At 40.5% G+C, this 16775-nt stretch overlaps 1 protein-coding gene across 9 annotated transcripts in view; it reads left to right on the plus strand.

The window, feature by feature from the left end:
- Positions 1–16775, plus strand: part of WDR17 (WD repeat domain 17) — a 53054-nt gene that overhangs the window by 23493 nt on the left and 12786 nt on the right. For all 9 annotated transcript variants that reach the window (XR_013842581.1, XR_013842582.1, XM_079991353.1 and 6 more), the window contains exons 8-21: positions 473–641; positions 1886–1977; positions 3822–3904; positions 4801–4887; positions 5696–5860; positions 8240–8442; positions 8547–8696; positions 10037–10167; positions 11129–11254; positions 12078–12233; positions 13834–13898; positions 14549–14681; positions 15447–15538; positions 16072–16171. Coding sequence is in view for 7 of the 9 variants with exons in the window: in XM_079991353.1 (XP_079847479.1) it covers positions 473–641; positions 1886–1977; positions 3822–3904; positions 4801–4887; positions 5696–5860; positions 8240–8442; positions 8547–8696; positions 10037–10167; positions 11129–11254; positions 12078–12233; positions 13834–13898; positions 14549–14681; positions 15447–15538; positions 16072–16171 (1752 nt within the window). In the remaining 2 variants the exon portion in view is untranslated. The remainder of the gene's footprint in view (positions 1–472; positions 642–1885; positions 1978–3821; positions 3905–4800; positions 4888–5695; positions 5861–8239; positions 8443–8546; positions 8697–10036; positions 10168–11128; positions 11255–12077; positions 12234–13833; positions 13899–14548; positions 14682–15446; positions 15539–16071; positions 16172–16775) is intronic.

Genomic DNA, 16775 nt, shown 5'->3' on the forward strand with positions numbered 1-16775 from the left:
TCCCAAGGGGATATTGCTATGTCCATGTGTTTGTTCCTCTATCTGCACTTACCCTGCTGACAGAGGAATACCTTGCGGAGAATACTTTTTGAACATGTGAAGTAGCCCAAATAGAAATAATTTGTGTGCTAATAATTAGGCTGTTTCTTTCCTTGTTCTTTGAAGGGACTTGGAAAACTACAGTAGAAGTGTCATCCGGAAGCGGCATGCCAGATTGGATGGAGCCACTTTGCTAGCTTCCCAGGCTAATGGGGGGAGGAGGCAGCAGGAAGGTCAGCGTGATTTAAACGCTCTGGCAGGAGTGCTAGATTAGCTCTGATGGTGTGTTTGCACTGCACCGACCTTCCCACTGCTTCGCTCTTTTCCCTCCTGGTAAGCAGCAGCAACCAGCCTGCCAGAAAGCTAGTGTAGCTTCTGCACCCAACCTGTCAAGCCTCTTCTCTTGTAACGGGGCTTTCTTTTGTTGCTCTAGGGTCATGTCGAAACCATCTTCGATTGTAAATTCAAGCCTGACAACCCTGACCTCCTAGCTACCGCATCCTTTGACGGAACAATAAAGGTGTGGGATATAAACACTTTAACTGCTGTCTACACTTCTCCTGGTAATGAGGGAGTCATATACTCCCTTTCATGGGCTCCAGGTGAGAATGTTTTAACTTAGAAATAACTAAAGTTTCATATAGAAAAGAGAATGCTTCTTAGCTAAGATTGGTGGGTATCCAGAGTTATGTATATTTGATAACTTCATTCCAAAAATAAAAAAACCACAGCTCAGAGCAAAAGAACTGCAAGGGCTCTTCCATTTACGGAATGTGGCTTTTCCACTACAGCCTCCTGTGAGGAGCCCCCTCAAATGACCTCTGATGTAGTGTGAGTCTTGCAGCTGGGTTGGAGGCAGGAATATAGTACCTGGCACAAACCTCAGCTTTGTTTTTATGGTTTGGGGGAGTTTTTAAAAAGCAGATTCATAGACTTTGTCATTTCAAAACTGATTTTAGAGGTGTGTCAGCAGTGCCTGGTGAAATCTAAGAAGCTCAGAGGGGTACTGTATAAGATTTTCTTATTAAGAAAGAAGGCTTTAATCTCCCACTACATTTCTTTTCTGTGTCTGATAGAGTCATATTGAAAATGCACAATAGCAAATCATTTAGACGACAGTATGATTTTGAAATAAGTGAAATTATGTAGATGTTCTTAATCTGCACGTTTCGTTTTGGTTGGAGAATTCAGTTCAGGCTAGTGCAAAGTTTTGGTTACCTTGTAGAACTTAGATTTTTCTTTTAAGTGTAAAGTGTATGTGGTACCATAATATGAGTGAAGGAAAAAAATCAAATTGCAGCACTATTTTTGTGCAGAAAGAGAAAATTGGTCAGAAATGGGCTTAGCTGGGGCAGCTTGTAAAGAAAAGGATCAAAAGAGCAAGTCATGCCAATTGTAAACACTGTGAACTGGTTAATCATGGCAAATAGGAGGCAGCAGGCCATCTCATTCTAAATGTAGAAACATACTAGGCATGTTTCATGAAGGGTAAAGAAGCTAAGAAATCTTTAGATGCATGTGAGGAAAAAGAAAACCGGAAGGGGAAAAAACCTGACTGCTTGAGAAAATAATAGTGAATGAGCAAAATGGTTTGTGATTCATTGGTAACATCAGAGGTAGAGCTGAAACTGAGTATTAGGTGAACAGAACAAAGAGATGCCTCTCTAAGCAGAACTTTGAGGAAGTTTTTATGGAAGAATATGAAAACAAGTGTTTAGAAGAGTCAAAGAGCAGGGAAGTTCTTTTATTACATTGCTTGTTCTGAGCCTTTAATAGGTAATAGGAAAGGTAGAATAAATAAGAATATAGTTAATCTTCTATCTATCCCATGGACTCTTTCCTAAAGGAGACTTGAACTGCATAGCTGGTGGAACTTCCAGAAATGGTGGCTTCATCTGGGACGTCCCACGGGGCAAAATGATAACCCGCTTTAATGAGGTAATGTGAGTTTGGTTTTAAGTTCTTATAACTGAGGTTATAGCAGGAAGATAAACGATGTTTCTGTGCACTCTGGCACTCGTCACAGTGTTCTTTTGCTGCAGAAGCGGTTTAGTCATGTTGGCCACATGACCCAGAAATCTGTTTGTGGACATGCCGACTCCCTTGGCCTGAAAGCGAGATGAGCGTCACAACCCTATAGTCGCCTTTGATTGGACTTAACCATCCAGGGGTCCTTTACCTTTACCTTATAGCTCCCACTAAGGCTTGTTTAAGGAAATGTTCAGTTAGTATGTGTACCAGTAACCTGATCCTAAGAGCTATTAAACTTTAGCTGCAAAACTATAACCAAATTCTAGGCCAAAAGTGAAACTTTTGTGACTTATTTAGTCAATGGTGAAAAATACCCCGCCTCCAGCAATTTGGTGGGGAACACTTTAGAATAAAAGTGTCCACTTACCATTTAAAAAATAAATAGAGCCAAACAATCTTGGGGAATGAACAGACAGTAGTAAAAGTCACGGTGGGGAAGGTTTGCTGGTTTCCCATCATGCACACCTTCCCCTGGGGACATTTCAATCACCCTAAAAACGCTACTTTTCAGATAAAAATATTGTGTGTATCCTCAGTTAAAAATTGAAGTGTTGCAGATACAAGCGGTGGTGGTCTTTTGGAGTCTTACTTAAACATTTCAATAAGGAATGAGATCTATGCCGAAGGGCATATAGAAATAGTCTTGGAGCCAGACTAGATGTGACACTAATTGTATGAATACAGTTTTTTATGTATCTAGCAGTCATGAAGTCGCTTGAGCAGCCTTGGATCATAAGGGTTGAAGCACTTTTAACTGTGTTCCTGCCCTGGTGCCAGCAAAAATAATATATCACAAGCTGTTTTTTTATGTTTCAAGAGAACCTTCAATTGGCAGAAAGAGAGGTAGTTCAACTTCCCATCTCCCATGACCTTTAAAACTTCTTCCTGGCTACTGTTTGCATAATGAAAACATGTGTTAATTGCATCCACACAATTCAAGTTGCATCTAGTTTCCTCATCGTCTGGAATTCAGAAAAGCACTAGCACAGTGGTGCCTCGCAAGACGAAAAACCTGCTAGACGAAAGGGTTTTCCGTTTTGGAGGTGCTTTGCAAGACGAATTTCCCTATGGGCTTGCTTCGCAAGACGAAAATGTCTTGCGAGTTTTTCCGACTTTTTTCCCCTCCCCCCCCCTTTTTCTAAGCCGCTTATCCGCTAAGCCACTAAAAGCCGCTAAGCCGCTAATAGCGCTAATCCGCTAAGCCGCTAATGGGCTTGCTTCGCAAGACGAAAAAACCGCTAGACGAAGAGAATCGCGGAACGGATTCTTTTCGTCTTGCGAGGCACCACTGTATTATGATTGTGCATCTAAATGTTTACTCTTGAGTTACTATTTTAAAAGGTGGCATTTTAGAGTTTGCAAACTGTTGTTTAAAATCTTTGAAGTTCAAAAGATACTTTTTAACATGCTGTTGGGGAACTGATTAAGGTTGTATCTATTCATCTTCATTTGGCTATAACTCTCCAGTCTTCGCCTCAGTTCTTAAGACAGAAATTACTAGAATCCATTAGCTTTCTGTTTCATCCTCTTTCTTATCATGAAGAACGCAAAAATATTACCTAAAAGAGGCCACACTCTCTCATTACAAAATGCCTCATGGGAACGGGGGTTATGTTTGCTTAAAGGCTAGTAGAAAATACTGATTACTCCTACTTGGAAAAGCGGGGGTGGGGAGTCATAAGAAAAGTATATAAATAAGAAAAAAAGGGGTGAATTATTTCTTATTGATAGGCATTTTACATTTTTTGAAGCATGGAAAGAGTGGAATCTTCTGCATTGCATGGAGTCATAAAGATTCCAAAAGGATAGCAACCTGCAGTGGAGATGGATTCTGGTGAGTGCTATTTTGAAGACAACTCTATGAAAATTTATGTGACAAATAGCAAAGCATTATTTGATTTGACTACTACCTGGCAAATGCGAATTTGATCCTATCTACTGATATGGAGGTGTATGCTCCAGAAATCTAGTGGTGTGATTCCAGTCACTTGTCACTATTTTAAAACAAAAATGCTGATTATTTCCAATCCTAGCGCTGTAGTTCGCCAGTGCTAAGTTTGCTTTGATTGCAGCTATAAGATCAGCCTTTGAATGTGGTTCGGAAGGCAGCAGACAGAGGCTTCTCTCCAGTCTTAGTGCTGCGGAATCACACCATTGTGGCAGCAGCAGAGGCTTAACTCTGATCTTGGCACTTAGTCCTTAGATGGGACATATCATATCTCTGCGGATGATGTCACATGATGCAAGGTAACTGACAGGAGGGCTTTGCTTGCCCAACATGGCCTTGCAGACCAAAATTCAGAGGCCTTACAGCCTAATTAGGCCTGTAGGCTGTAAGTTCTCCACTGATATATCACCACTGATATATACTGTGACAGCATTAATTTATTTGATTTTCTGGCAAAATGTAAATGGATAGCAGGCATTGTCATAAAGTTGCATGTCAAATACATGATTTTTAAAAAATGTGGTTATAATGTGGAACTTTTCATAAATTCATAGTTCCCTGATGAACAGCCATACAGACCTAAAACATATTGTATCACTGTGGGGATTATTAAATTTATATAATTTTAACTCAGCTTTTGGGCTAGCCCCATTTGTTCTGTGTAGTTGCTGCTGCATCTCCCTTTCTGTGCTTCCATTTTTCCCCAAAGTGCCATGACAAACAAATAAAACCATGTAAATACAAAATTATAAATCTCTGATTTCCATATTCAATTCATTCAGCATTATTCGGACCATTGATGGCAAAATTCTCCACAAGTACAAACATCCAGCTTCAGTTTTTGGCTGTGACTGGAGTCAAAACAACAAGTAAGTACTTTCATATAATTAACTTCATAGTGAATTATAAATGTTAGAATAAGCTTGTTTCAGAATTAATGTAGCTAGAATAATGTAATGATTTTAGTGTTATCTAACTCAGTAGGATCAAGTAAAAGGCAATAAGTTCTGGATCAGGTCAGTCTAGAGCTGAGAATTTATATCCTTGGAAAACTTGGCAGTGTCAAATTCCAGTTTGATTTCTGCCAGTTATTGTACTGTGCATGTGCTGTAAAGTAGTCATGCTGTCACTCACTTTTTATGGGGCATCTACATAAAACCAATAACAACATTCTCCTCTCACGTTTCCCCTGCCCAGCTGTTTTGTGTCCTGTCCCATGCACCTGAGTTCCCAAAAAAGACTTTTTAAAAAGTCAATAAAATTGTTGCACATTTTCCTTGGGTATTGATGGTCTATTGTGATGCTATTCTGACCAGCTATGACATCTCTACAGGCTGTAGCTGTTCCCTTGACTAGTCCACATATTTCCTTCTCTGGTCTGTCTTCTCTCTAGGAATCAGGTCCATCACTTCAACCTTCCCTTCCCAAATTGTGTTGTCTCTATATCCACTCCCAGTCCTGGCTGCAGTAAGGGGGCAGCACTTGATTTCTCTGGTGCTGATTGTTAAAACAAAAGAGATGCAGCTAATTTGAAAACAGGATGACTGCTACAGTTAGATGTTTAAAATGAAAATGTAATAATGCAGGGCAACTTTTCAAAACGTCTTGTTACATTTATTTGTGAATAGTGAAATTCTTCTGCCTTCTGTAGCTGATGACTCTACTCCCTTTTTGCAGAGATATGATAGCCACTGGATGTGAAGATAAAAATGTCCGTGTCTATTACCTAGCAACTAGTTCTGATCAGCCACTGAAAGTATTCAGTGGGCATACTGCCAAAGTGTTTCATGTAAGATGGTCTCCTCTGAGGGAAGGGATCCTCTGCAGCGGTTCTGATGATGGGTAAGCATATTTGGCTGAAATTGCGGTGGTGGGATTTGCAATGCAAAAAAAAGGTTTTTATCCATAACACAACTTTTCCCACTTGCACTCTAGCTGCCATCCAGCCTGTTTCATTGACCTTAGTTTACCGGTGTACCAAAGTACAGAATGCACTCCACATTGCTGAGAGAGGGCACTCAAGAGCATCCATGTCAATAACCTGAGACCTCTCTGTGCCAGAGCATGACAATGACAGGGGTCACCTCCTCTATCTACTGGAAACTCCCCCAGGGCATTCAGTAACCCATTGGATTCCATTAGCGTCCAAGCACAGATCTTCTTAATCTGCCCACCAGCCTGCAGGATAGGATTAGAGCTGTAAATCCAAATTTCACAAGGAAATGATGATCTGACCCTTACAAGAGGGTGACAGCCATCACCACTCATCTCCAGACCCCAGCTCCCTACATCTGGAGCAGAAACCCAGTTGAGGGTGTGGCCTGCCATTTGTGTCAGACAACTTGAGACATCCCCATGGTCACCATGGAATCTCGAGTTCAGTGGCGTAGCGTGGGGGGTGCCAGGGGTGCCGGCCGCACCGGGCGCAACTTGGGCGGGGGGCGCACTCGCACTAGCAGCTCTCTGCCCCTACTAAAATCCACGGGTTAGGGAGCCCGCGCTCGCTCGGCTTGGCGAGGAGGTCGCAGAAGGGGGAGAGCAAAGCCTTCTGACGCGGGCAAAAAAAGGAGAGGAAGCCGGGCGGGCGGGCTGGCGGGCGGGCGGGGGTCTGGCTGCGCCTGCTGCTGCCGTTGCCGCTGCTGCCGGGCTTTGACAGCTTGGCAAAGCGGAGGGAGAGGAACTTTATGGTAATTGCGGCTCTCTCTCCACTGGCCGCCTGGGTAGTGAGCCGAGCCGAGCCGGGAGTCTGGCGAGGGGGCGGGAAGAGACTTTCCCCCCTTTTTTCCACCTTGCCTGGTCAAAAAGGAGAGCGGAGTCTCCTCAGGGCGCCCTCAGGCAGGGCAGGGCAAGGCAAGCAGAGCGAGGAGGAGAGAGAGGGGAAGGGGGGGGGGAAGCAGCCAGGAAACGCCGCGGTGTGGAGGGGGAATCAATTAAGGAGAGAAAGCGAAAAGCCTTGGAGAAAGGGAAAAGAAAAAAGAAAAGAAAAGAAAAGAGGCAGCTCCGGGAGAGCGCGGGGGAAAGAGAAGCCTCGCTGCTGCTGCTACTTGGGAGAGTAAATTACTGTACTTGCCTTGCCCCGGGTTAGGGGGCGCAAATTACTTGCCTTGCCCCAGGTTAGGGGGCGCAAATTACTTGCCTTGCCCCGGGTGCTGATAACCCACGCTACGCCGCTGCTCGAGTTTGAATGCTAGGGGCAGCCTCAGCATGGATATTCAATGGATATCAAAGTTCTCCTTCTGGACTCTGTCATGGCTGCAAAAAAGTTGGGGTGTACCTCTTAACTGCATGAAAATACAGGCTGGGGGGAATCTGAGCATCACTGTCATTGCAGTAATTAGGCAGCAGTCTAGATTATCTGTGAGCAACTAGAAGAAAAGTAGAGAAATCAAAGTGGCAAACTGCACTTGCTGGTTAAAATATATATCACTTTTTAAATGCATCACGTGTTGCCCATAGTGCAGTCTGCATGAACAGTATTATAGTGGTGGCTTCTGTTTGGTTGTGTTATGCCTCCTTTGCTATATAACAGTTGTGTATCTTAGGTCATCAGCCAAATTAGGCCTCTCCAGCAGTGCAATTATTTGTGTTTTCTAAAGTGTCCCTATCCTCACTGGTTTGGTTTCCTTTAAAATTGTTTAGTGCTCTGAACATAATCACCATCCCAAGGCAGGCTACAGAAGTCTTTGGCTCCAATTCCATACACACTTTATAGTGTTTGACTCCTGTTAATATAAGAGGGACTTATTTTTGAGTTGATGTGCATAAGCTTGCAGTGTACAAATGCTTGTACCCTGGTAAAAAGAGAAAAAGGTAAAGACCTGAAGATGATGGGGAAGCTGAAAAAGGAAATACTGTGTTATGGAAAGCTTCACATGCAGTTGTGACAATGTTACATTTGTGTGTGGATGTCAGCAAGAGTAAAACATGACAGTCTGCTGCAATGCTCGTTCCACTGATGAGCATGGAGTAAATAAACTTCCTTCCCAGTAAATCAGGAATTATTTACTGTGGAGAATCACTGCATTAGGACAACTCTCTTTCACACAGGTTTCTTAAATTTTATATATGCCATTAGTAAGGGAAAGTAAGTGTGAATGACTGTTATGGTGTGAGCAATTCTTGTAGATATTCTTCTGGTGTTATCTGGATTTTTTTAAAAAAGAGTTTTGTCTAGAGATGTTCAAGCGCTGCAATGAAACTATTTCACTTCTTTCTTAACAGCACTGTTCGAATATGGGATTATACACAAGATGCTTGTATAAATGTTCTTAGTGGACATACAGCACCAGTACGGGGATTGCTGTGGAATACAGAAATACCTTACTTACTGATATCGGGCAGCTGGGATTATACAATCAAAGTGTGGGATACAAGAGAGGGAACCTGTCTGGACACTGTGTATGATCACGGTGCGGATGTCTATGGTAATATATTTTAATGTTTGACATTAATACATTTTCAGTAGTTTTTATATGCTAACATTTTTTCGTTCAGTAATTTAAAACAAATTTGTTAAAATGTATTTTAGGATTAACATGCCATCCCAGTCGTCCCTTCACTATGGCCTCTTGTTCACGAGATTCTACTGTGAGGCTTTGGTCTTTAACACCTCTAATAAATCCTCTCCAGATAAATATATTGGCAGACAGATCATGGGATGAGATTATCGGAAACACTGGTGAGTAATGTGAGCTATACACATATATGTGAGCTATAGATAGATAGATAGATAGCTAGATAGATAGATAGATAGATAGATAGATAGATAGATAGATATAGATAGATGCTGACTAGGAATATACAAAGCTATCCCTTTATTTCTACATTTTCCACTCATCCTCTTGCATGTTCATGAAAGGTTCATGGAGAGTCTTGGATATTCTTGATTTTCAAGTCAATTTTTGCACATACAGGAGTCTTATGTACCTACTCACCCCCAGCTGAAATAGCAATAATGGCAATTTATGTGCTTTATACCACCGGTTTGTTTCAACTTCCCATGTGCAAGTACACAGTTTCTGTATTGGTCACAATTCTGGATGCAGCATGATTTATATACCTTTTCCTGATGTACAAAAGCATAAAACAATTTGAGAAGTTGGATTTGCAAGTGCAACTACACGGACCATCCTGGAGACTGACAGCTACAAGCTCAATACAGTGGTGCCTCGCAAGACGAAATTAATCCGTTCCGTGAGGCTCTTCGTATAGCGGTTTTTTCGTCTTGCGAAGCAAGCCCATTGACAGCTTAGCGGGTTAGCGCTATTAGCGGTTTAGCAGCTTTTAGCAGATCAGCTGATAAGCGGCTTATCAGCGGATCAGCTGATAAGTGGCTTAGGGCTTAGGAAAAGGGGGTAAAAGGGGGAAAAAACCCGCAGGAACTCGCAAGACATTATCGTCTTGCGAAGCAAGCCCATAGGGAAATTCGTTTTGCGAAGCGCCTCCAAAACGGAAAACCCTTTCGTCTAGCGGGTTTTCCGTCTTGCGAGGCGTTCGTCTTGCGGGGCACCACTGTATTACCAATTTGCTTATGTTCGTGCACATTAAACATTACCCATATATAGCTCTAGTTGTGTGTAGTTTCACATGATTGTGCATTGAGGTGTGCATCTCATTGAGCATCGTTTACTGACAGGCATCCCACATTCAGGGACGAATGCTAATGTGCATTCAGCTTGTTATTTTATCCCTTTCCACCTGGCTTGTGGGAGCATTTGCCCAATGGATATGCCAGTTAGTTTCTCATCACATTGGAAGGTAAATAAGAGATATGGAGCATTCAGGACCATTGCCCACACCAGCAGAACACCGTATTTGGTAGTAATCACACTTGCTGGGTTTACTGTGGAATCCCTAGCTGCAATTTGCAGGGTGCCAGAGGCCAACAACTAGAAGAATTTTGACATGCAAATATCCGCCCATGAGTGGACTTCGGAGTATAGTGTCAGGCCTGGTCCCTTATCCTCCTCATTGTCTTCTCTGTTTCTAACAAGGTGTATAAATATTTGTTTTTAATAGATCGTGCTGTTGAAGTAGGTGCTTCTCCCTTGCTATGTGGCAAAGTATCTAGGGATATTAAACAAGAAGTAGACAAATTGGCTGGTAATCCCCGAGGGAGAAAACTGAGGTGGTTTTCCGAATGTTTATCAGTAAGTATTAAGTAGTAAAAAATTATGTGCATGTAAGATGTAGCTATAGAACTTTAGTCTCAATGGGTTAGATGCAAAGGCTGTACTGTAAGTATAATAAACCTTTCACAAAATTGTATATTTACTGTATTATATATTACCAAATGCATTTTTCACACGTCTCATTTGTTACAAAAAATAATAAACTTTATTTGTCATTTGACACATGGATCTCATGTCTATTTATGTGCACAATATAACATAAATTATGACTACCCATGGGAGTTCTAACATAATCAGTGTTTTTAGCAGGGTTGGGTTGAACAGGGTATGTAAGATTAATAAACCTTATCACCATCAATGTTTATAGCTTATATATCGTATTTCTAAGATGGAAAGTACTTCACAATCTTCGACTCCCCTTAAAATTACCCAGTGTTCACATTGTACAGATTGGAAACTACCAAGGCAACTGTGTGTTCATGGCCAGGTAGGGCTTGGCCAAGTAGACACAGAATCCCACACTGAAGCGAGATTGGTTGGACAAAACTAGTTCACTAAGGCTACTGCAGCTTCTTCCACAATTTCCTTTAATATAAGAGTGAAGGATAAATACTTTTGAAGATAACTGAGAGCCTCTGAGTTCAGCTGTCATATGCTTTTCCTCTCCTATTATAACAGAAGTAATTCTGTGGATCCATTGTCATGAAATGACTAGTGGTCTTAAGTTTATACATTTATTCTTTGCTGTAAGTTAGTATGTGGTGTGTATTATACTGATTTAATACATTTAAGGGATCTAACAATGAAAGAACACCTGTGTGGTAACACCTCATTTTTACCTGGATTCAATATTGGCTTGTTTACTTTTGAATTGACCTGTTTTTACTTTTGCACTGACTGACAAACATAATCACTTTCATTGCAGGTTTAATTCTGATATGGCTTAAACAACATTGTGTTCCATTTTTTATTGTTCCAGCCCCCAGGAGGCAGTAAAAACTTATGGGATCTTGTTGCTGTAATAAAAGGCCAAGATGATAGCTTGCTTCCACAGAATTATTGCAAAGGAATAATGCACATGAAACATCTGGTTAGATTTAGAATGGTAAGTTAAATATGCAGGTTGATGCAATAGCTTTAGCTTCTTTTATTACAAAGGAAATAAGCTTTTGCTTATTTCATTTTGCTTCACAAGGCAAAATGATATTGTGGAAAAAGAAAATACATTCATTTCTTACCGTCTGTGGAATATGCACTTAAGAATAACCCCCTTGGGAGCAAGGGTTGCCTACATTGTCATGTGAGGCACTTAATTTTCTCCTAACACTTTTGTTTTCTTGAGCCAGAGGAGTGCTTTAGACCAAAGAGGTACAGACTTGCCTGCTCATTTCATTTGTTTAGTCTATATTCCTTCTCATAAGAATGAGTAGTTATAAATGGCATGTGAACCCTCAGTTCAATCAAATTTACAACCAGATTTCAGAATATAACAACTAAGTTTCCTTGTCTGTTCTTCACATTTGGTTGTAAAGAATATGTATGTAAAGGTATGTATTTTTACGAATAGGGATTTCGTAAAGGAATTTATTCTGACAGTTTCCATTCAGAAATTGTTATGGGTTTAACCAATACGAGATTAAGTGCAATAAAATATTTTACAACAGCGGATACTCTTTAACACAGAAGTCACTGACCTTGTTTGGGAAAAGAGGTTGCCCACTTTGGCCAGGCACATCCTCCTACCTTTCTGCCTTACAGGTCACCAGAGCGGAAATATCTTTGTTGGAGAGATAAAGTGCAGCAGCATTTCTGCTCTGCTTTAACATCTCTGGAGATTGAGGCCGTACGTTTGGGCAATTTGTCAAAGCTTAACTCATGTTATAGGAGAAAACTCGATGGGATTATTTTTTTCCATTTTCATCTTTCAGTCCAAAGCCCAAGAACTTACTACTGTGAAGATGTCTAAGTTTGGAGGAGGAATTGGTGCACCTAGCAAGGAAGAAAGGCTAAAAGAAGCAGCAGAGATACATCTAAGACTTGGGCAAATTCAGAGATACTGTGAACTTATGGTGGAACTTGGACAGGTAAACACTACATTAAGGTAAAGGTAAAGGGACCGCTGACCATTAGGTCCAGTCGTGGCCGACTCTGGGGTTGTGGCGCTCATCTCGCTTTATTGGCCGAGGGAGCCAGCGTACAGCTTCCGGGTCATGTGGCCAGCATGACTAAGCCGCTTCTGGCGAACCAGAGCAGTGCACGCAAATGCTGTTTACCTTCCTGCCAGAGCAGTACCTATTTATCTACTTGCACTTTGACATGCTTTCAAACTGCTAGCAAGGAGCAGGGACCGAGCAATGAGAGCTCACCCTGTCACGGGGATTCGAATTGCTGACCTTCTGATCAGTAAGCCCTAGGCTCTGTGGTTTAACCCACAGCACTACCCACGTCCAACACTACATTATGATATGTTAAAACAGTTCAATGTACACTTGAGAGGGGAGGTGAGGTGGCATTTTCTCCCACTTCCCTGAGTTTAAGACCAGATGTGAGTATCACTCTGGAGCATATATATCAGGCATAGGAAGACTTGGCCCTCCAGATGTTTTGGGACTACAACTCCCATCATCCCTAGCTAACAGGACCAGTGGTCAGGGATGATGGGAATTGTAGTCTCAAAACATCTGGAGGGCTGAGTTTGCCCATGCCTGATATATATTCCTGCCAACTCATTGGTTTATATATTTATTGATACATATGGACAAATGAAAGCGCCCTGTGCGCTAGATATGCATGACAAAGGTTCAAATGCCTTCTGAAAGGTTGGGTTTTGTTCTGAGTTAACGTTGCTGTAGTTACTACTGTGTATTTAAAATACCACATTTGTGTATTTAAGAAGCATTTGTTGTAGCGAGTATTGTTATTATTTGTACCTCATAATAATTATAACAATGCTATTGCCATAGGACTAATGGTGCTGGATTTTAATTTTATTTTGTCAACCTTGCTGAAACTTTTAATAAACTGGCAAGTGTGTGTTTGTGTGTGAGAGAGCGTGCATCTCCCTCATTCCCATAACTAAGCATATTGTAAAGTACTATAATAGCTTACATTAAATAAGGTCTATCATATTCATATTTAGTATGCTGTTGATGTCTTCCATGTCAAAATAACAAATTACAAGACAAATGCAAGGATACCCAACCCACCCTGTGGGAGTAAAGGCCTTGGGAAGGGGTTGCAAGTGAGAATTGGTGGGCAGCCAGGAAGGATTAAGAATCCTTTCCTTTCTGATGATTATCTCCTGCAAATGTCCTCCCTTCTCTTTCCTGCATTACTGTTAACCAGAAAATGTATTTTGAGAAAGCTGTGTCTGAAAAAGTTACAGTACTTTCACCCTTTATGATCTCTGGAAAAAGTTACGTCAAAACGACTGTATTTTAAAACACGACATACAATTCTTCAGTGATTCTATTGTGAAGGGTAACAAATGACGTACTGGCTTCTTAAGTGACCTCATTTTTTTCGGATAGTACTCATTTTTAAATAGAAATAGAAAGGGCTAATTTGTTAATGATGTCCATATAAAGGGAAGAGAATTTGAAATGGAAACTGTTTTTCAAAAACCGTTGAATGATGCATGTTTCTTGTGTTAAGATGGAAATAATGACATATTCTGTGTTTTAGTGGGACAAAGCTCTCTCAGTTGCACCAGGGGTATCTATGAAATACTGGAAGAAATTAATGCAAAGGTAAGATGTGAATTCTAATTTAAGTCACCCTTTTGCATTATGAGGCATAGGCCTGAATCCAACACAGAGTTTGGCATGCTTAAGTCCACTGATTCTTGTAGGCTTAAGGAAACTTAATTCTGTGTTGGATTCAGGAGTGACTATAGCATTACATGCTGCCTCCCTTGCCTCCCTCCGTAAACCCCCCCCCCATTCTTCTGGCATCTTTAACCACAATTAAGTTGATTACCAGTACTTTTCAACTTTGTTATAAACTTTGTTAGGGCTGAGCAATCAAATAAGTGGCCATATTTACAGAAATGATTCATAATGGTAGAAACAAACCTATCTCTTCAAAATATCTCTTCAAACTCATGTCCTGCTTGCCATAGACATCTGTTTTTATTTGCAAACCCTGGTTAGGAAGGAATCTGCAACAGTCATGTAAAAGTTGTATCTGATGGTGCATTTTTCAATTAGTTATTTGAAACTATCCGTGTAAATGCTTGAGAGTGTAAGTTTTTGGAAACAGTGATTTTGGGAAGAGTTTTGTGTATCTCAGAAGGATATATATATAAATCTTGATGCCTCATTGATGTTCTTTGAATGGATCTGATACTAAACATAACTTAAATGAACTTAATAACGGCAGTGCTTTCAATTTTGATTAGGAGAGCTGACCAGTTAATTCAGGAAGAAAATGATGATGTTATTCCATACTGTATAGCAACTGGTGATGTGAAGAAACTTGTCACATTTTTTACTTCAAGAGGCCAGCTTAAAGAAGCTCTGCTTGTTGCACAGGTACCACTGTACACAATAGTAAATAACTCTTTTAGGGTGTAATATAACTTTTGCTATACACTGATACCTGTTGTGTTGTTATCTAAATCAACAAGAAAAACAAACTGAGTAGAAGAATTATGTTAGAACCACGAAATTATCAAATAAAAGGAAGGGATAGTAAAGCTCTAGATTTTCCTGCTTCTGCAAAGAATAAGAATTTCCATCCCGTTCCACAATTTACTCATATGCTGGTGACATTAAAGCTGGTGTTTATGATGCCCGCAATCCTGAGTTTTAAAAGCCTAGCAATGATAGACCTGTTTAGCCTACACTATTGTCAGAATCCTATACCCGTGGATTGGTACCAGTGCCAGGTATTTTGTGCAATGGTGGCACTAATAAAGCTAGGGAATGGTTTCAGTGTATTGGAATAAAAATCAAACAAACAGACCTATATTAGCTACAAAACAAAGCTTGGCAGCTTTCACTAAGAATATCATTCTTTTGTGGATAGTAGAAGCTTATACATCCTCGTCAAAGTACTTGGAATTTTACTCTCCCACATTTACAACATAACAGGATAGCTCCCTGACTTGTAATAAATATTCTACCATCAGTTTGAGATGTACCAATATGGTTGTTCCAGATGGTAGCTGGGCTGTTTTCTCCTACTGTGATATGACTGTTCACGTTTTACCGTTAACCCCTTTTTACAAATAATATTACCAAGAAGACAATGGTTTATGTTGCTTTTGATTGACTTTTTTTTAAAACCGATTTTAGTCAGCATGTGAAGGAAATATGCAAACATCCCAGTGTTTAGAATCAAATGGAACAGCAGATTTGGAAGGAAACAGCATGGAAGATTACACTGAGTGAGTCACTGAGTGGTTATTTTTCATATGTTATCTTGGTTGTTGTTTTTTGTCTGTCACAAAATTAATGTGGCATTTTTAATTGAGACTTCACAATTTTTTTTACTGAATTTTGTAAGCTATTGATTTGCCATATCTTTGTTGTCCCTTCTGAGATGGGGAACACATTTACGATTAAATTATGTGAACCAGGTATGTGAACCAGGGCACTATATTCCAATAACCAGTGCTTTTTTTTTTCCTTAAAAAATGTTTAGGGGGTACTCTCATTTTCCTACTCATATTGAAATATTGCCCCTCCATGAGGCCAAACTTCAATTGACAAAATGTTTAGGGGTATGCATCCCCCTGCGTCCCCCCAGAAAAAAGCACTGCCAATAACCAAAACTAATTTATGATTGGACTGCCTCATGCTGTGGTGGTGCTGACCAAACTTTCAGATAGTAAAGGAGAAGGATGCACTAACAACATCTGGTAAATTTATCTAGTTTTAATTACTTAATCCAAGTTATTTCTATTTTTGTTTTTTCTAGACTCCTGCACAAAGTCAGTAAAGAATTGTCTGAGTGGTATTTTCAGGATGGCTGTGCGGTCCTAGCTGCTTGCTGCCATTTAGCTGTTGAGAACATTGAGGTAAAAGTATTTTCTGTTTACTCTATACCAAAATAGAAATGTGCAGAATAATTACTCTTTGTTTTGTACATTTGCATACATTCTATTAAATTGTTAAAAAACAATCCTGTTATGTATAAATAAACTTGGTTTTTTTACATCATGCTGATCCAATGGGCAGTGTGGAATAGACACATAGGAAAGATGCATGGTCAGCAATAACAAAGGGAACAAATAATTGAAAGAATTTTTAAAAGCCATTCCTATTAGCCGGATTCTGTTGCCACATCACTTTAGGAGATTTTTATGCTGCTGAGAGTCTGCTTTGTGCCTCTGTCCTATCCAGCCCTGCTGTGTTACCATTGCTTTCTAGTTAGCTTTTTACCATGTTCATTCCTTACAACATGCAATGCTACAAAGCAGGTGATGAAAATTCCTGCAAGCAGCAGCTGATAAAGTTGTGGGAATAACAGGCCTCAACCACTACTACTGTAGTGGAGAAAGTCCCTTTTCAAGATATGTTTTATGTACCAGCTATCTAGACATTAAAGCTGACCAGAAGATGCCGTGGATACTTGCTGACCATTTCAGGAAACAGTAATTCCCAAGGGAGTTCCTACAATTG

The sequence above is a fragment of the Podarcis cretensis genome (genome assembly GCF_951804945.1).
Source record: "Podarcis cretensis genome assembly, chromosome: 9".
NCBI classification, from domain to species: Eukaryota; Metazoa; Chordata; class Lepidosauria; order Squamata; family Lacertidae; genus Podarcis; species Podarcis cretensis.